Raw genomic sequence first — 19,836 nt, 5'->3', positions numbered from 1 at the left:
TCTGCTGCCTGCAACATCCTTCAGCATGACCGGTTTGGCAGTGGGTCAGTAATGGTGTGGGGTGGCATTTCTTTGGAGGGCAGCATGGCCCTCCATGTGCTAACCAGAGGTAGCCTGACTGCCATTAGGTACCGAGATGAGATCCTCAGACCCCTTGTGAGACCATATGCTGGTGGCCCTGGGTTCCTCCTAATGCAGGACAATGCTAGACCTCATGTGGCTGGAGTGTGTCAGCAGTTCCTGCAAGATGAAGACATTGAAGCTATGGACTGGCCCGCCCGTTCCCCAGACCTAAATCCGATTGAGCACATCTGGGACATCATGTCTCGCTCCATCCACCAACGTCACATTTCACCACAGACTGTCCAGGAGTTGGCGGATGCCTTAGTCCAGGTGTGGGAGGAGATCCTTCAGGAGACCATCCACCTTCTCATCAGGAGCATGTTCAGGTGTTGTAGGGAGGTCATACAGGCACGTGGAGGCCACACACAATACTGAGCCTCATTTTGACTTGTTTTAAGGACATTACATCAAAGTTGGATCAGCCTGTAGTGTGTTTTTCCACTTTAATTTTGTGTGTGACTCCAAATCCAGGTCTCCATTGGTTAATAAATTTGATTTCCATTAATGATTTTTGTATTATTTTGTTGTCAGCACATTCAACGTTGTACAGAACAAAGTATTCAATGAGAATATTTCATTCATTCAGATCTAGGATGTGTTATTTGAGTGTTCCCTTTATCTTTTTGAGCAGTGTATATAAACGTGGAGGTAAATAACATCACTGGCTAGGTGAATGCTGGGGAACTGATTTGTTGGGAAAAACTCTAAGAAATCATCTATTAGCAATATCAGAAAATAATCCTGTCTCCAATTAATACAAATGGTATCATAAATGGAATCAATAAATTATCAATTTGTTGTCTGAAAAATAAATCTTCTCATCACTTCTGCTATTGAAAACTGTTGAAAGCTGCTGAAGAAACAGTAATCCCCACAGCATAATGCAGCCAGCATCATGTTTCATGGTGGAAGATGAGGTGTTTAGGGTAATATGCAAGGTTGATTTTCTATTTGAAACTGATTTAGGGATTTATGCTTAGTTGCTAATGTCACGGTTCTGTACATAATTACATTTCTTTTAAGATCTAATATCTGATGGTTAATGATATGGCCTCCATATCTGTTATGGGCAAAACGTCTTTTGCAAAACAGGCTATGAGCTTCTTGCAGTTGTGTTGGATGCATCCAGATTAGAAAGGAAGCTGGCGGGATAGTTTGAGGAACAACGGCTTTCTGTTTTTACAAATGTCTGGGAAAAACTCATCGTTACGTGTACCGCAGCTGGTAGACCTCCGTGGAATCTATAACCTACTATAGCATGATAAAAACAATTCTCTTGTTAAAATCATCCTTGCCGGACATTTTGCTGACCGTTCTTCGAAGGGAATATACAGGGGTACATTGAAACTGAAACACCTGGTTTTAGACCACAATAATTTATTAGTATGGTGTAGGGCCTCCTTTTGCGGCCAATACAGCATCAATTCGTCTTGGGAATGACATATACAAGTCCTGCACAGTGGTCAGAGGGATTTTAAGCCATTCTTCTTGCAGGATAGTGGCCAGGTCACTACGTGATACTGGTGGAGGAAAACGTTTCCTGACTCACTCCTCCAAAACACCCCAAAGTGGCTCAATAATATTTAGATCTGGTGACTGTGCAGGCCATGGGAGATGTTCAACTTCACTTTCATGTTCATCAAACCAATCTTTCACCAGTCTTGATGTGTGTATTGGTGCATTGTCATCCTGATACACGGCACCGCCTTCAGGATACAATGTTTGAACCATTGGATGCACATGGTCCTCAAGAATGGTTCGGTAGTCCTTGACAGTGACGCGCCCATCTAGCACAAGTATTGGGCCAAGGGAATGCCATGATATGGCAGCCCAAACCATCACTGATCCACCCCCATGCTTCACTCTGGGCATGCAACAGTCTGGGTGGTACGCTTCTTTGGGGCTTCTCCACACTGTAACTCTCCCGGATGTGGGGAAAACAGTAAAGGTGGACTCATCAGAGAACAATACATGTTTCACATTGTCCACAGCCCAAGATTTGTGCTCCTTGCACCATTGAAACTGACGTTTGGCATTGACATGAGTGACCAAAGGTTTGGCAATAGCAGCCCGGCCGTGTATATTGACCCTGTGGAGCTCCCGACGGACAGTTCTGGTGGAAACAGGAGAGTTGAGGTGCACATTTAATTCTGCCGTGATTTGGGCCGCCGTGGTTTTATGTTTTTTGGATACAATCCGGGTTAGCACCCAAACATCCCTTTCAGACAGCTTCCTCTTGTGTCCACAGTTAGTCCTGTTGGATGTGGTCCGTCCTTCTTGGTGGTATGCTGACATTACCCTGGATACCGTGGTTCTTGATACATCACAAATACTTGCTGTCTTGGTCACAGATGCGCCAGCAAGACGTGCACCAACAATTTGTCCTCTTTTGAACTCTGGTATGTCACCCATAATGTTGTGTGCATTTCAATATTTTGAGCAAAACTGTGTTCTTACCCTGCTAATTGAACCTTCACACTCTGCTCTTACTGGTGCAATGTGCAATCAAGGAAGACTGGCTACCAGGCTGGTCCAATTTAGCCATGAAACCTCCCACACTAAAATGAGAAGTGTTTCATTTTCATTGTCCAACCCCTGTATGTATATATGTATGTGTGTGTCATTATAAGGTATGGTATTCAATGGCTGAGGTACGATGACATTCACATGCTCGGAGGAACTAACAGCTAAGTCAGGTTGGCTGACGTGAAGGTCAGAGTTGATGTGACTGAAAAAGCCACCGCAAAACAAAGATATTTGCTGCTTTTATTTAAACTATTTACAAAAAAAAACCCACAAGCTTATGTAATATGGGTGATAGGGTGGTAATATTACCAATAAACATTTGGTGAAACTATTTGGGATTCTGTAATTAATTTATGTGTTTAAGTATTTGCTTTAAGTATGGAATGCTTACAACTGTTGTGGAAATAAGGGAGAACTGGATAACTTGTGGAAAAATAAATAGAAGGAATTTTGCAAAAAAGAAATAAATAGAGGTTGATGAAATTACAAGAAAACCAATATAGTTGTTATTGCAATCATAAATTACAGTGTATTCAAACCACCACGAGGGTTTTTTTGAGGTTTTTGTAAACACCATAGCAAAAAAACTGACAGCAGAAACAAATATGACATTGTGTGTGATCATGATGCATTTATCTGCTGTGGAGGATAGAAAGATGCTGTTGGGCTCAGGGCTATTCTTTTCTGTTGGCTTTGGCTATCTTATAATAATATAATTAATTCAAATGAATAACATTATCTGTGTTATCTATGTAATGATGTAATTAGTTATTAGTAATATCTGATTAATGTTCAGTAAAAATTTTTTTGCAAATGTTGTCGTGTTTTTGCCCGTTCAGTGTTTCTAGCCTCCTTCTTGACTATAAGTATCAGTTTCAAAGTTGGCGGGTGATCATGAACCTTTGGTACCAAAAAATAAAGCAGTTGCAAGGCCTCTACGGACAGGCAATAACTCCGTGGTGCATTTAAGTACTCCTCGTACTTTAGATTATCTACATTAAAACAAACATAAAACGATATAATCGTTTTCCTTCCTGAATAACATCAGTGCCCACTTGTATGTTATATTACAGTTTCAGTTAATATTTAAATCTGAATATAATTAAATTCCATACAAGCAGTTTTGATCAACAGCTAGTAAAGCACACGTGGTTTTATTGTAATACTTTTCTGCAGCAGCTTTGAATATTTTTTTTTCTATTGAAAAAAAGGTCCAACTGACTGTCCAGTAGCCTAGCTGCCATGGAAGGCAGCACTTTCAGAAAAGTAAAAATCTAAGATTATTTGAAAATTATCACATATATTATTTAAGAAGTGTCGAAAAAGACCTTGGTGACCTTTGACGATAAAAATGAATTACTTAATCGTTTTGGAGTTATCTTAGTGTTGATCCTGTGGTGTACCACTTGCCTCGAATGCACCAGGGAGTTAGAACATGGACATAAAATGCTGCGTGGAGGCGCAACTGGTGGTCAAACGCGTCACCACGGGGAATCTCGCGCTGAGACAACACTATCCGGCGTCATCACCAGTTGCTATAGCAACCATTTGTTTAGTTATTTGCTGCCTGTGGTTAGAGGAAGTTCCGACACATTTTGTTGGTTTCAGCCGTTCGAAACAAGGTACATTTTTACAGTAGCTTATTTTTCCGTAAACCTTAGAACAATATGGCAGATCCTGATGGATCTCCACACCCTGTCAGATACCGTTCCCTCTGTTTAACACAGGGGGAACGGTATCTGATGGAGTTTATAGGACGTCAGATACCGTTTCCCCTGTTTTATGCAGGGGGGATCTGACGGGGTTTATAGTACATTTATAGGACCATATAGGATCACAACAGTATAGATATCTGTAGTCTCTCTCTCTCTCTCTCTCTATATATATATATATATATACGTCTGTGTGTGTGCATATAAATACGTGTCGTTATAATTACATCTATCTATCTATCTATCTATCTATCTATCTATCTATCTATCTATCTATCTATCTATCTATCTATCTATCTATCTATCTATCTATCTATCTATCTATCTATCTATCTATCTATCTATCTATCTATCTATCTATCTATCTATCTATCTATCTATCTATCTATCTATCTATAAAATGATGATATATTAGTTTATCTAATAACAACACACTAGCTCAACAAATGTAGATCGACTTCTCTGAAACACGATATTTGAGCTTTCAGGGTTACCGTAGTTCCCCTGTGGTGCGAGCACAGCGCGACGGTTCCGAGCCTGCAACAAGCACGCGCCTTTTTTGCCGCGTGAGCGGCAAGGAGACGCTGGGGAAACTGTATCTGATGGGGAAACACGAATCGACGTAACACCAGTCAGATTACATCACCTTTAACTTCAGATTAACTTGGTCAAATCTGTGGCTGCAAAACATGCCCAAATCATCAACCTTCCACCACCATGCTGGACGCTTTGAAGTATCTGTGCTGTGGTTGTCTCTCGGCATTTTCACTTTGGTCTCATTTGTCTGAAGAACTTTGCTCAGAAGTCATTCAGCTGTATCTTGGCAGCTCTTCCCAACATCTAACACATGTTCAGTCCTTTTCTTGGTGTGCTGATTTGATATTTGTGTTTTGTTTAATAAATAATGGTTGCGTCGAATCTGAAACTGTTCTGAGATTCGCTCATTTAATATCCTACCATCTGCTCACATTTATTCTCAGGGGAGAACCATGTCTGACCTGGCCCACAGACTCCAGAAGTTTGGAGGACCTGATTTCCTCAATGTTGAGGTTGCACTGAGCCGTGCTGAGCTCTTCAGAGCAGAGTGCAAGAGGCTCATTTTGGAGACTGAGAAAGCATGCAGACGCATGCAGAATGATGACAGCAAGTATCTTGGTACGTTGGGGAGTGGGGGTGGTATGTTTTAAATAAAAGGAGGATAAAAGAGTTTATTGCTTCTACTGAGGTGGTGTGTGCTGTAATGTCTCTCTCTGATGTTCAGACCAGCGGGTCAGAGACATCCGGTTTCTGAAGAAAGAGCTGGAGCTGAAGCTAGAGGAGATTGTTCCAGAGATTGATGTCCTCTTAGCCTTAAATAGCAGAGTGATGAAGGCCCTGGAGAAGAACAAAGAGGCCCTGAGAGTCACCATTCTCTGTCTGGATGAAAGGTGAAACTAGCAAATGATGGAGAAGAGAGGAACTTGTGGAATAAGAAGCAAATGGCCTGCCTTCCTCTTTTGTGTCTTAAACATTTCAGTAACTTTAAGTTTAAACTCCCAGCAGATTCTCTGTTGATTGAATATTTTTTGCTATGCGGTTTGCAGAAGGAAACAGGCCCCTTCTGACAGGCTGCATGATGAAGTGAACACCGAGCTGCTGAAAGAGTGGGACACCTTTGAAGAAGTGGCATCTCTACTTCAGAATGTGCAAGAGCAGATCTTTGAGCAGATACGGTGAGACTAATATCTGCATATTGTGTATTTCTTAAAAAAAATTACTGAATAAGTATCTATTTTATAAACAGGAATAGAAAACTATGCAGATCTTCTTTTTATTCTCCAGACGGAACAGGTCTGCTAAGTACCACTTAGAACAGGATCTGAAGGAAAAATTTGAAGCTCAAAGCATCGATAACTCCTGTGCCTTGATGACCATCCGTTCCATCAATAACCTTCAGATGTCCAAGCCAAACCTCACTGGACTAGGAAGGTGAACTCTCAGCTTCTTCCTGCTGTCAGAAATGCTTTAGAATAGCTGTTATATGATAGCAGGTTACCAGTTGATCACAGGGAAACACAAAGACAGGCAGACACAGAACAACACCCAGGGCCCACGTAGACCTAAGGCAGAACATCTGTAAGGTCACCTTAAGAGCCTGTGGACAGGAGATGTCCCCACATTCTTATAGTTTTGGAGAATCATAGTAAGGCAGGCTTAAAGGGTGATTCAACAATGTATGCATCCAGGTTATTGCAGCTTTCCTTTTGTTCCATCAAGCTGATTTTTTTTTTGTTTTTCAGTTGACAAATAGAAGAGGATATAATTCACAATTTACTTGGAAAAAGTTTTGAAGTGATGTATTATGGTTTGTTGAGAGCTGCTTGTATTTTTTAGACTTCACTGGTACTTTTTTCCAAAGAAGAAACATAACTAAGAGCTCCAGATGTTAGGAGAAGATTATAAAGTAAACAAATGTTTTCAGTTGTGTTTATGGTTTTCTTCCCCTCTCCCAGCTCAGCAGTCACTCCAAAGCTGTGGGAGAACATCTCAGACCTCAACATAGCCAAGGCGGAGCAGCAGAAGAGAAACTCTTTGTCCCTGCGGGCCCTGGTGGAGTCTGTGCTGGGGCAGATGTCTGCGGACATGCAGAGGCAGTTGGAGGCTACTACAAAAGCCTTTCAGGTCAACATTCAGAACCTCAAATCTACCAAGGGCCAACTGGAAGAGAAACTGCCTAAGGTGGGGCTCAGTGTATGGTTTATTCTCTATTTAAGGCAGAAATTACTTCAGTATGACACACGTTACAAAGAAGACAGATTTATTTCCAGTTTCCCCCCGAAAGGAAGTCTCATTCCAAAAGGCATTGGAATTTTAAATAAAAATATATTTATTATAAAATAAGAAGAGAGCGACCTCAAGTTCCATGTATTTTATAGTGCATAATTGGGCAGTGGAAATAAGAGGATACTCAGTTTTCAAGATTTTTTACAAATTAAAAAATAATCTGAAAAGTGTGGTGGGCGTATATTCTGCCACCCTTTTCTCATATACCCCTGATTATAATCCAGTGTAGCCTACTTCAGAAGTTAGGAAATAGAGTCTAATTATGTGTAATTTAATCTCAGTATAAATCCAACTGTTATGAAGGCCTCAGAGGTTTGTTGGAGCACATTAGTGAACAAAGATCAACAAATAATAGTGACTCACACACAACAATCTCCAAATGTCTTACTTTAAATTTGTTGCCTAATTTCAGATTGTTTAGACTTTACAGATTAACGTCCATCAGCAGTAGGTTGAAAGGACTGGTTGACCACAGGGCAATGCCTCTGTACCCTCTAGATCTTGTCTGAAATCAACAACCAGCAGAGGATCAGAGAGGATCTCCGAGAAGCCATCAGAGAGAACGAACATTTCCTGACTCTGGCCCAGTCCCGGCTGGCTCTGCGCCAACAGAGGCCTGGCAAAGAGCAGTGCCATGACACAGCACAGGCCCAGCTCCTCGCTGAAGTCCAGCAGCTCATCGCCCACATCAGCAAGTGAGGCCTGCTTAAAAAAAATACAGAGCATATGTACTGGAATATTCCCTGAAACTCCTGGTTTGTTGGATGTTTTGAGAGTTCCTGTTTAGAGGAATTACAGTTTAGAGCCCATCATCGGAACGTTTTTTTTTTTTATCTCTGTGCTGTCAGACTGTATGAGGAAATGGCCCAGTCTGAGGAGGAGCAGAGGGCGCTGGATCGCTGCCAGCTGGAGCTGAAGGAAAACATCGACAACAAGGCCAGCTCTCTCTACATTGATGAGGTCGTGTGCATGCAGCACAGGGAGCCAATCATCATACCCAACTTCTGACCTATCACCACTTGGAGGGCTTCATGTGTATGTGCTGTTTATTCATTCATACATGTTAAGTATGCATTTTAAAATAAATACAGTTATATAAAATATCAGTCAATTTCTTTTTCTCCGAGCCTTAAAAACTTACAGCTGACCTCATGTAAAACCACACTTTTATTTCTGGCTAATGTAGTTATGCCCCTTGAACTTCAACTTCTGTGTATTTTATTGATATTTTATGTGACAGACCAACACAAAGTAGGAGATGAATGTGAAGTGGAAGGGAAATGATGGATAGTATTTAAATTATTTTACAAAAAAATTGTGGCATGCATTTTGTTCTGCATTCCAAGTTGATGGAAGTTAACAACATTTAGCTCAGGGTCTAGGGTATGTTACAACCAGCTTCACACATCCTGGCACAGATTCACAGGTCTGAACTTTGACTGGACCATTCTAAAATATTAATATGCTTTGATTTAAACCATTCCATCTGAGCTCTGGCTATATGTTGAGTTATTTCTCTTCTTGCTCGACCTGTTAGTTAAGGTGGACTGGCATGTTCTGGTAGACTTACAGTTGTGGTGTACTCTTTTCAGATAATGGATTGAACAGTGCTCTGTGAGATATTATTTTAGAAATGTCACAGAACATATGGATTTATACTGGGATCAAATTATACACAGGTGGACCTGGAAGGCACTTTCCAAGACTGGATTGTACTCATGGGTAGCCGAGTAAATGTGGCTTAACCCAAATGCAAAACACACTTTTCAGATTTTAATTTTTATAAATGTTATTAACTATGCACAATTTCCTTACCACTTCACCATCATACTCTACTTTGTTTTGGTTTGTTTAATAAAATCGAAGGAGTATGATTCCCTTTGGAAGGACGTACTCCTATAATAGGGTAGAACTAGAATACAGCAGAAACTGCAGCGAGCGTGGAAATGTGACAATGAAAACTATTGTAGTTCTTAGCTCCAAACATGTTCAGACAGACATCTGTGATTTGTTGAATTCTTAAAGGGCAATCTTTAATGAAATGGCATATCATTAACACATAGAACACCAGAATTTAAGTAAGTGATCATTTCATTTGCAGTTTAATATACACAAAGAGTCCAAGAATCAACACTTTCCTTCAGATGTCAGGAGTTTCAACAGGGCAGGAGCTGAATCTGTGACATCTCTTTAACACCAAGCTGCAGGGAGATGTTAGCTGTCTGACTGTTTGGTCTAGAGTTTCTTTCCACCAAAGTCCCAAGTTTCCTTGGTAACCAACAGTTGTACAAGTACATCAAGGCCAGCTGTCCCCACCGCTTTATTCCAATTTCATGTTTTAGCCCAGATATGCATCACAGCAGCAGGACATAGGGATTTGCAGCAAAGCCACCACTTCATTGCCAGTGAATCTGTGAATGAATTGTAAATATTGCATTCTTCCATCCAAGAGACAAGCATTAGCATGTAAAGGAAAGGTGTGGTGGTGCCATGAAACTCAGCTCTGAGCCACGCCCTGCTAACGGCTCTGCTGTCCAGCCTCCGTCTCCAAGCACACCACATTCCATGTGTCCTCGCCCAGTTCAGCTGTCTGTTTCTAACCAGATGGTCATTCAGCTCTACAACAAGACGTCTGTATCTTCCATGCAGAGTCGACATGTTTTGTACGTTTTGATGCACCTTAAGCTGAAATAGACAAACTTAAAAACCTAAAGAATTTCAGTAGCAAATGTACAAAGGCCCCTCCACTGTTTCATTTTCCGTTTGAATGTTCCATTTATGTAAGCATTAAGAGTTAATTCCACGAAACATGAAAAGGACAATAAAACAAAACCAAATGTAAACACACATTCTAAGAAATAAGCTGTATTAAGTGACATTAAAGCAGCCTAAGGGTCTTCGTGTTGATCATTACGCTCCCAGCAAGCAGATCCATTCAAAGGAATTCTCTCTGTGTTTAACCCTCTCTGTCTTTCAGGACTATATGGATTCGGCACTTTGCCTACAACACAAAAAGGAAGAAAAACCTTGTTATCAAAGGAAATATTCAACATAGTCCTTAAAAAGTGTGTGTATGATTCAGGCATTTTACCTCATGCCATTTCAATGTTGGGAGGGGCAGGGCCAGATGACAATGTGGGCAGGTGCTGATCTGATCTTTGTCTTCACTGATCCATGGAGCCCGTCTCCCTGCGTATGACAGGGAAGTGGCCTTATAAGCACTGACCAGCTGATTTTGACTCTGTGGCTTGTAGAAGTCATCTTCATCCTCCAACATTTCTTCCTTCGGCTTAGCTTCTTCATAAGCCAACTGAGATGTTTGATAATACTCCAGCTGATCGTGCTAAAGGATGTCAAATACAGAGATGTGTCAAAGTGAATTTCTGACAATAGATCTAAATCCTAATTATTATTGTGATGATGCAGAATATTGTTAGGAAGTTCATTGATTTCAGTAACTCGGATTACTAAGTGAAATATATATATATAGATTATATAGATAAATTAAGACAGATTTCTGGTAAATATGTTGATTTTCTGCTTATAGTTAGTAAAACATGACATTTAAGATTAGAATATTACATCAGACCAATAAAAAGACATTTTTAATACAGAAATGTAGTAAGTATGTTTATTACCTGCTTAAAACGTTTGCTATTTTCAAAAGGTTAATCTGACAAGCAAGCCTTATCAGAAGGCATATGCTAATCTGAATATGACTGTATCTAAAAAGTCTAAAACTTGGTGATGAGAAGACACATTGGATGGGATGGGATAAACTTTAAACACAGACCTGTTTTTAGATCGATAAGTACTTACGGTGCTTTGCAAAAGTATTCATACACACCGAACTTTTTCACATTTTGTCCCATTACAACCACAAATGTCTATGCTTTTTTATTGGAATTTCATACAATAGACAGAGGCATTATTTTACAATGGAAAAAAAATTAAACACTGCAGTTTTCGCTGCAGTAATAGCTACAAGTCATTTGGGGTGTGTCTCTAGTAGCTTCAAACATCTACAGACTGAAAATGTTCCCCCTTAAATAGCTCAAGCTCAGTCAGATTGGATGACGAGTCTGTGCACATAAACCTTTAAGCCTATTTGTCCCAGATTTCTATAATGTATAATAATCTGAAAGGTGTCGTGTGCACATACACTATATTGCAAGTATTTGTCTGCCTACTTTTATATGTACATGGACATTGATTACATCATTTTCTTAATCTATTAGGTCCAATTTTTTGATGGACTCACTGTTGCCAGCAAAAGCAACTTTAACTATTCTGTAAACATCTAAAGTTAGATGAGAAAACCAGAAGGCAGCAGATAGGTCTGGGAGAGGTTAAAAAGAGGATTCGGTTATAAAACAATATCCCAAGTTCGAAAAAATCTCGCTGAGCTCTATTTAATCCATTTTCATAGCAAGAGTATAGCAGTACTTTTAACCTACCAATACATGACCCTCTACATAAACTGACAGGCCGGGCAAGAACAGCCTTAATTAGAGAAGCAGCCAAGGCATCCATGGCAACTTTGGAGGAGCTGTACAGAATCATAGCTCAGGTAGGACAATCTGTTGCCAGGACAACTATTAGTCATGCACTCAACAAATCTGTCCCGTTGGATGTGGGAGGAAGAAAGCCATTGTTAATAGAAAGTCTTAAGAAGTCCTGTTTGCAGGTTGCCATAAGCCAAGTAGGAAACCCAGCAAACATGCTGAAGGTTCTCTGGTCAGATGCGATCAAAATTAAACATTTTGGCCAACATGTAAAATGTGATGTGTGGGGGGGAAATGAACACTACACCATCCCCAGGGTGAAACGTGGTGGCAGTAGCATGCTGTGGGGGTGCTTTTCTTCAGCAGGGGACAGGGAAGCTGCTCAGAGCTGATCATCAGTCTGTAGATCTGCATGGTTTTACAAAATATTGACTCAAGGGGCTGAATATTAACGCCCACCGCACTTTTCAGATTTTTACTTGTTAAAAATAATGTTAAATATTGCATCCTTTTCCTTCTACTTCACAACTACACACTACCTTAAGTTGGTTTATCACATCAACTCCCAATAAAACACCTTGAAGTTTATGGCTTTATATGACAAAATATGAAAATACTCAAATACTGGTATGGCCCAATCAATTCAGTTTCACAAGTTTTAAAGAACATGTCAGGGAAGACGTTAAATATACCTCATGCTGGTTTATCTCTTCTGCCAGAAATGTCCTCCTACAGCTTCTACAGCTCACCATGTTCTTAGCTGAGAAAAGCAAAGGTTGTGTTAAACAGCAGAGAAATATATTGTGGACATTAATTGAGCTCAGGGCTGAATTTGGGATTTCGGTTACTTGTGTGTGGTGCACTGCTGGCAGCTTGAGGCGTGTCCTCCACATCGGCGGCTGAGCAGGTTGAACTGTGCGCTGGCTGGTCACTCAGTTTGATGTAGCGACCGCAGTCCCTGCAGAGCTCTGTTCGACTCCCACAGACCACAGAGTGCTCCTGCAGCTGCTTCCACGCCACCTCCAGCTCACAGAACTGACACATCTGCAGACGCTCGGGACACTCCTCAGCCTGGAGAGAATGCACGCACTGATAACGACTGCAAAACATAGCGATTTTTGCAGCTCTAACAGCAGATCTTCATAACTTTCCGTCCCTAATAAGCTACACCCTCACTGGCTCCAAGTTCCTCACATACTTTCCAGATATAGTCAAAAGTATACATACAGCTCATATACATTCCACTATTTCTGATATTAACTAAATATCTTTTTTCAAACAAATAATACCTCAATTGCAACTTTATGAACCCATCAAAAAGCTTCGGCCATACTGATCATTGACCGTTGTCCTTGGCAGAACTGATTGAGATCTGCCAACTGGTTAAATTCCAGTCACTGACCAGGCTTTGAAGCAATGCCTGTCAAATGTTTTGTAAATTAAGGGTAGAACTTTCCAGAAGCTTCCTTTATTGTTAAATTTGTGCCCATCATTCCTCCTCAAAGATTTTTATGGATTTTGCTTGTGAAAATCTCAAGGTTGAGATGTGAGATGTACTGAACCTAGTTAGAAGTTCAGAAGAACTCACCTCATGATCCACGAGGTGACAACGCTCCATCTTCTTGTTGCACTTGGAGCATTTTACCTTCAGAGAATCATAGTTAAATAAGAAATAACTGAATAAGGCTCAGTCTGCAGAGAAAAATCCAACTAATGTTCTCTGACATGTTGAAGAAATGTGACGTGGTTTGTGCGTGGAGGATCACCTGGGTGTGCTGCTCCTCTCTGTGTTGGCTCAGCTGATCACTGGGGACAGTTTCTCCACAGTCCCGACAAAGGCTTAAAAATCGCTTGCAGTGAGTCTCATGGAGGGCGAAGTTGACCTCTGCCACCTCCTTGTGGCTGAAAGAGAAAAGACACAGGTTCAGGAGTAGCTTTTAGTTATTGGGTTGGGTGATTGGTCCAATTATGTAAGCCTAACTCTAATCTTTCTCTAAAAGCTTTCATTCTGACAAACATAATGGACCATAAGAAAAATCATAATAAAACATTTTATTAAAAAAATGCACCAAATTAAAGAGCAGCAGAGACATACAACCATGGTAAAAACAAAGTTTCACCGACCAGTTTAATTCTTTGCTTTTATATCATAGTTTCATTGTCATAATCTGCAACAACTAAACAAGAGTATTTAAGGTTTCCCTTATCAGAAGAATGTTTTACTATAATTATAAGTACTTGGTCTTTTCTAGCTTAGACTTTTCTTTCTTCAGTGTGAACTACTCTGGTTTTAACAACAGCACCACATACAGTACTGACCAAAGGTGTCTTCCCCTTACAGCTTACTTTTGGTTTTGCTTTTTTCTCTCTTTAATGTTTCAGATCATTAAAAACATTAACATCAGACCAAGATAACCTGAGTAAATACAAAAATCTGTTTTTAAATTTCATTTATATTAAGGAAAATATTCAAAAGCATTCTGGCCTTATGTGAAAAAGTTATTACCCCAGTTGTTAAAACATGAATTAATGTCCAGGGCAAATTACTGCTGAAAGTGCAGAATAAAGAAATCTTTTAAACAGAACCTGTATGACAAGATGAAGTAGGCTGAAAAATCTTAAAAAGCAACAGATGATGCCCTTATTTAAAGAAAAGAAAGGTCTTTTGGATTCCAGCGATCCACAGTGAGAGCCGTCATCTACACATGGAGAAAACATGAAGTAATGATATACCTTCCCAGGCGTCGCAAACCAAAGTTCCTCCAAGAGCACACCTAGGAGGTCACAAAAGAACCCAACAACAACATCTAAGGCCTTGGTGCCCTCAGATGTCCCCGTTAAGATCAGAGTTCATGATTTAACAATAAGAAAGAGACTGGGTGTAATTTGCATCCATGGGAGAGTTCCAATGCCAAACCCTTTGCTGACCAAAAGGAACACAAAGGTTGATCTGGCATTTCCCATAAAAACATCTGGACGCTCTCAAGACTTTTGGGAACATTTGCTCTGGACTGACAAGAAAAAAGTGGAACTTTTTTGAATTACCGGGAAAGTTCTAAGACAAAATTTTAGAAAAACAACTTTATGTCGATAGTCAAACGTGGTGGTGGTAGTATGATGGTCTGTAGCTGCTTTGCTGCTTCAGGACTAGGATGACTTGCTCTGATTTATGGAACCATGAATTCAGCTCTCCATCAGAAAATTCTGACAGAGAAGATCTGACCAACAGTTTGTGACCTTAAGCACACTTTGGTTATTCAGCAGGACATAAATAATCAACAGCACACCAGCAAGTCCACCTCTAGATGCCTGAAATAAAACAATTTAGCAAATAAGAGGGGGCAAAATATAAGACTTATTGGGAGTCATCACAATAGCTTGATGGGAGTTGTTGTTGCCAAGGGCGGCAAAACCGGTTATTGGGATTAAGGGGACTTTACTTTTGCACCATGTTGGTTTACCCAGGTTATATATTGATCGGATAATAAGTTTAATAAAAGGAAATTCACAGCACTGTAAAAAATCTGGGGTTGGGTTTTTCTCTATCATCTGTTACGTTTTTCCAACTTTTACGTCACAGTATTTGCTGCGGAACAGCTAAACAAGGTCATGGGCGTCTGGCTGATCAATTTTGCGTATCCGCCATATTTATTTCTCGCTGCGATTTTGTAGTCCACGTTCCAGTATGCCGACATGAGGATATGTTTGGTTCAGTTGTTGGGTGTATTAACCCACACAATTTATTGCAGCGTCCCCCAGCATCAGAACCTTTTTGAAGCGCCTGGTTACATATTTATTTTTCATAGAAATCTACCCACATCAGTAGGGGAATTCCTATTCCCCCACTTCAAGGACGAGTTCTTCAACAACCTCCACCAGAATCAAGGATTTGCTGAAAGACTTCACCTGATTAAGGGGTCAGTCCCTTCTGTCTATGGAAACGACAGACAAAACAAACCGGTAAGCTGTAAATAATGCTAAAATGACAACAAACTTTATTCTAGACATGAATTTATCGTTTGTTGATATGATGTCCTAGCCATTGTTCTGATAGCAGTAGCATCGTCCCTTCTGCTTATGTTAGCGCTGTGTGCTGTTTTTAGCTCCTTGAGGACAGAACCGTACTGCGTGATTTAAATATTATTACATAAACGGTTTTGTATTGTTTTTGCCATTTTTGTCCTTTTTCTGCAGCATAATTGTTATAAATTGTTATCAAACTACAAAAATGGCCAAACGGGTTAAAGGTCAGCGCTCTTTGACCTAGAGGCGGGTGGGATGTGAAGCGCCTCAGGAGGATTTAAAGAGACCTCAGAACAGGTAAAAGGGCCTGTGGAGCTACAAGAACAAGGAGTTCAGACCAAAGCATTGTGGTTCCACTTTATATAGACCACAACTGAATGATTTAAGGGTGAAAAGGAAGGATTTAAAAGCATGAAATGTCCTCTTTAATAGAAACCTGAAGTTGCTTCCAAATGTTTGGCCTGTCGAACTTATCAGAATTTAAAAAAAGGTTCTGACATTTAACCCCAATTGTACACAAACACAAGTCTAATTCCACGCTGTTATTATTTATTTATCAAGCATAGATCAAGCCACAATAGAAAAGTGCTGTGGGTCCACCTCAGGAATCAGTCCTTTCTGTTAGGCTCTATCAGTCTAATTTTGTTGTGGACAAATTTTGCAGCATTGCTTTGCAGCAACCACTTTGGACCAAGCTTTCGTTGTCAGACAGATGGCCTCAGTTGGACAATAGAATACTTTGGTGGACAGAGACGTAGAGATGCACTGTTCAGGTTTTTCTTGGCCGATACCACCGATTTCTGTTTTTCTTTGAGGTCAGATCTGCCAATTCAAGTTTTGACTGATTCAGATTTTTTCCACAGGACTGTGACACAAAAAGGAGGAAAATGTGCTGCAGGTTCTTTGACAGAGCTAGTAGTTTTAAATCAAACACAAAAATGATAAAAGAAAAAAAAATACAACAAAATTCCCATCTACACATCGAAGCAAATGTCCCTAACACTCATCTACTTAAAAATGTGTCTGCTGTTATTTTGATAAGTTAATAGACCAAAAATGGTCCGCGTACTTTTTTTTGCCTCACTTTTCCTGTATTTAACCTGCAGATCACGGATCAGAGCCAATCAAGAGGGAAACTGGCCATTCACTGGCTGCTTAATTAATTCATGGTTGTTTAATGGCTTGAAGTTCCTGTGGCTGCTAAACAGGCCCACCCTTTCCCCTCCCTCCACTACAGTGCTTGGCAGTTGGCATGAGCTTGGAAGTTCGTTCCAGAAGTCTGGATGCAACTTTGTGAGAGTCGTGCTGGCAAATATTTTGGAGAGAAGAGACTTTCTCCTGGTGGACCTTCCAGACAAGCTGTTTTAAATGGCCTTATAACCCTTTGTGGATTGATGGCCAGCAACAATCGTCTCCTGCTTCTCATGTTGATGTCTTTCTTCCTTTACGTTGTGCTAACACACTCAGCTTTTACAAAGGGGCTCCCATCCGCTGATAACGTACATTTGACCAGCAACACCTGGCTTCTAAATCCTATTGAAGACATGAATAAATTATGACATGGTGGAATCTGTTGTGTTTTTGTGCACCTGTGGTTAACTTGAAATACTTTTAGAACCTGGTAAAGATTTTATGTTTTTTTTTTTACCAGGAAGTTTTTATTGTGGGGTTGAAAACTCCACTGGATTATTGTTTTAAAGTCTAGAAAGGCTGAGTCAGGTGTGGCACACCCTTCAACAGCGTCCTGACAACATGACTACCATTGATCAGAAGGAGCAGAAACGATCTAAAACATGAAAGTAAGATCTTTGTTTTGTTGGCCCAGCTGGTCCACCGAACTACAGAGAACTTACCCACCTTCTCCAAAGATGTCAAGACTTAGGCCACTTAGGCCACACTGAAATAAAACCTCTGTCTCTGATCCTTTTAGACAAGCTCCTAAAAGCTCCTAAAATGGCTTTGAAACATTTAGTAACTCCATATTGGACTAAGATCAGATTAAACTGTTAACAATTTGTTTCTTCACTCTAACCCATCCCTCAAACATCCATACATCCATTTAGGCTATTTATGTTGGCCCATTAGTAATGAAACTAAAATTAAACCACTTAACGTTTAATGTAGTTCGGCGTCAGTTCTTACCATGCTCCACAGGTTCGAGTTGGTTCCTTGTTTTCCATCGCCAGCTGCTGATTGTTGGTCAGAGTGGGAAAGAATACCGTGAAATGTCAACTCTAAAATCCGTCACTTTTCCCCGAAATAGAAAGTGAAATCATCCACAGGCGGCAGTTAATCAGACCTACCACAGGGGGGCGCTGACGGCATGTGAGTGGTGATTGTAAATGGCTGCAGTGGATTCTGGATTCACTCACACATTATAACATTCAAACACCAAAATGTCAAATAAAGCGGCGGCTTCCAGGTTCATCAGGTTGGAAGGAAGAAGCTCAGACTTACTGACTCACAGTTGCCTTTCAGAACCCATACGAACTGGGTTTTAATTGTACACATCACCACTGTAAAAAAAGCAAAATTCACTCTTCTTATGAAATCAAATGTGTCCGAATATTCAAATTAAAATGGATTAATAAAATGCTTTTTCTTTTTCTAAATGAAGCTGCATTTTTTTACTCATAATTAAAATTTTAAATAAATCAGCTAGGCTGGTTTAAATCTTATTTGTCTGACAGATTCCAGTTTGTTCATGTAAATGATAAATCATCTTTAAACTCCAGGGTTAATTGTGGAGTACCACAAGGTTCAGTACTTGGGCCAATTCTCTTTACTATATATATGCCTCCAATAGGTCAAATTATCAGGCAGCATAGGATACATTTTCACTGTTATGCTGATGATACTCAGCTTTACTTATCCATAAATCCTGATGAACCCAACCAGTTACAAGCATGTCTTGAAGACATAAAAACTTGGATGACTTTTCTGCTTCTAAATTCAGACAAGACAGAAGTTGTCGTCTTTGGACCGGAGGATTTCCTTCTTTCATCTCCGGAACATTGTCAAAATTAGAAATATCCTATCCAGGAGTGACGCTAAAAAACTAGTCCATGCATTTGTTTCTTCAAGGCTGGACTATTTTAATTCTTTACTATCAGGATGTCCACAAAATGCAATTAAAAGCCTTCAGCTGATTAAAAATGCTCCAGCAAGAATTCTGATGAAAATTAAAAAGAGAGATCATATTTCTCCTATTTTAGCTTCCCTTCATTGGCTCCCTGTTAAATCCAGAATAGAATTTAAAAGTCTCCTTCTCACATATAAAGCCCTTAATGTCACGTTCTGGGTTTGGATCGGACCAATACGCATACAAGAGCTTGGGAGCCGCATGATTAAATTAGTTAAGAGGTTTATTAAGCGATTTCCAGGTGAAGCAAAAAGTCACTTCAGGTATCACAAGAGTCCAGACAAAAACTCACATGAGAGTTCACTGCTGCAGGCACGTAGAAAAACACAAGACTAAACCAGGGTGTGACGGAGGAACCAGCGGTAAACAAAGAACACAGACCAACTAATATACAAGGAGAAAACAAAGGCAGGTAATCACAGGAACTAAGAACAGGTGTGGCAAGGAGGCATGGAGGCATAAGGGACAGGTGGAACTAATTAACAATAAAGGAAAACATAGACCTAAGCACAGTTAACACAAAAACACAAACCAAGTCCAAGGATGTCATACCATGACACTTAATGATCTAGCTCCATCATACATCAGAGATCTGATTGTTCCATATATTCCAAACAGAGCACTTCGTTCTCAGACTGCAGCTTTACTGGTGGTTCCTAAAGTCTCTAGAAGTAGAATGGGAGGCAGTTATCAGGCTCCTCTCCTGTGGAACCAGCTCCCAGTTTTAGTCCGTGAGGCAGACACCCTGTCTACTTTTAAGACTAGGCTAAAATTGTCCTCTTTTATAAAGCTTATTTTTAGAAGCAAAAATGCAGCTTCATTTTGAAAAACAAAAAGCATTTTATTAATACATTATAATTTGAATATTGGGACGCATTTGCTTCCATTACTTATAACTAACATATTTTTCAAGTGTTGAAGGATTTAGCATTAGCGCAGAGGATTTTGTAAGGAATCAGCCAGATCTTCAGTTTTAGCAGAG

The 19,836-nt window shown here is 40.1% G+C and overlaps 2 protein-coding genes across 2 annotated transcripts; one reads left to right on the top strand and one right to left on the bottom strand.

The window, feature by feature from the left end:
• Window positions 1-4,119: 4,119 nt before the first annotated feature.
• Window positions 4,120-8,285, top strand: tekt1 (tektin 1). The gene is made up of 8 exons (XM_047390803.1): window positions 4,120-4,271; window positions 5,342-5,516; window positions 5,623-5,788; window positions 5,945-6,073; window positions 6,183-6,329; window positions 6,854-7,079; window positions 7,683-7,879; window positions 8,033-8,285. The coding sequence occupies exons 2-8, from the start codon at window positions 5,351-5,353 to the stop codon at window positions 8,190-8,192; spliced, it is 1,191 nt and encodes a 396-aa protein (XP_047246759.1). The 5' UTR covers window positions 4,120-4,271; window positions 5,342-5,350; the 3' UTR covers window positions 8,193-8,285.
• A 905-nt stretch (window positions 8,286-9,190) lies between these two features.
• xaf1 (XIAP associated factor 1) lies at window positions 9,191-17,991 on the bottom strand. The gene is made up of 7 exons (XM_047390804.1): window positions 17,855-17,991; window positions 13,456-13,591; window positions 13,278-13,334; window positions 12,538-12,760; window positions 12,382-12,449; window positions 10,276-10,527; window positions 9,191-10,185 (listed from the first exon to the last, which is right to left on the bottom strand). The coding sequence occupies exons 1-7, from the start codon at window positions 17,890-17,892 to the stop codon at window positions 10,141-10,143; spliced, it is 819 nt and encodes a 272-aa protein (XP_047246760.1). The 5' UTR covers window positions 17,893-17,991; the 3' UTR covers window positions 9,191-10,140.
• Window positions 17,992-19,836: the final 1,845 nt, after the last annotated feature.

Source organism: Girardinichthys multiradiatus, chromosome 18, assembly GCF_021462225.1.
Source record: "Girardinichthys multiradiatus isolate DD_20200921_A chromosome 18, DD_fGirMul_XY1, whole genome shotgun sequence".
In the NCBI taxonomy this organism is placed as follows: Eukaryota; Metazoa; Chordata; class Actinopteri; order Cyprinodontiformes; family Goodeidae; genus Girardinichthys; species Girardinichthys multiradiatus.
This window is presented reverse-complemented; position numbering and strand designations above follow the sequence as displayed.

Coding starts and splice junctions, on each gene's coding strand:
- xaf1 (XM_047390804.1), bottom strand. CDS start 17,892: ATGGAAAACAAGGAACCAACTCGAACCTGTGGAGCATG. Junction 12,450..12,537: donor CAGCAGTGCACCACACACAA/GTAACCGAAATC, acceptor TGCTTTTCTCAG/CTAAGAACATGGTGAGCTGT. Junction 10,186..10,275: donor CAACATTGAAATGGCATGAG/GTAAAATGCCTG, acceptor TTTGTGTTGTAG/GCAAAGTGCCGAATCCATAT.
- tekt1 (XM_047390803.1), top strand. CDS start 5,351: ATGTCTGACCTGGCCCACAGACTCCAGAAGTTTGGAGGACCTGATTTC. Junction 7,080..7,682: donor TGGAAGAGAAACTGCCTAAG/GTGGGGCTCAGT, acceptor TGTACCCTCTAG/ATCTTGTCTGAAATCAACAA. Junction 7,880..8,032: donor CTCATCGCCCACATCAGCAA/GTGAGGCCTGCT, acceptor CTGTGCTGTCAG/ACTGTATGAGGAAATGGCCC.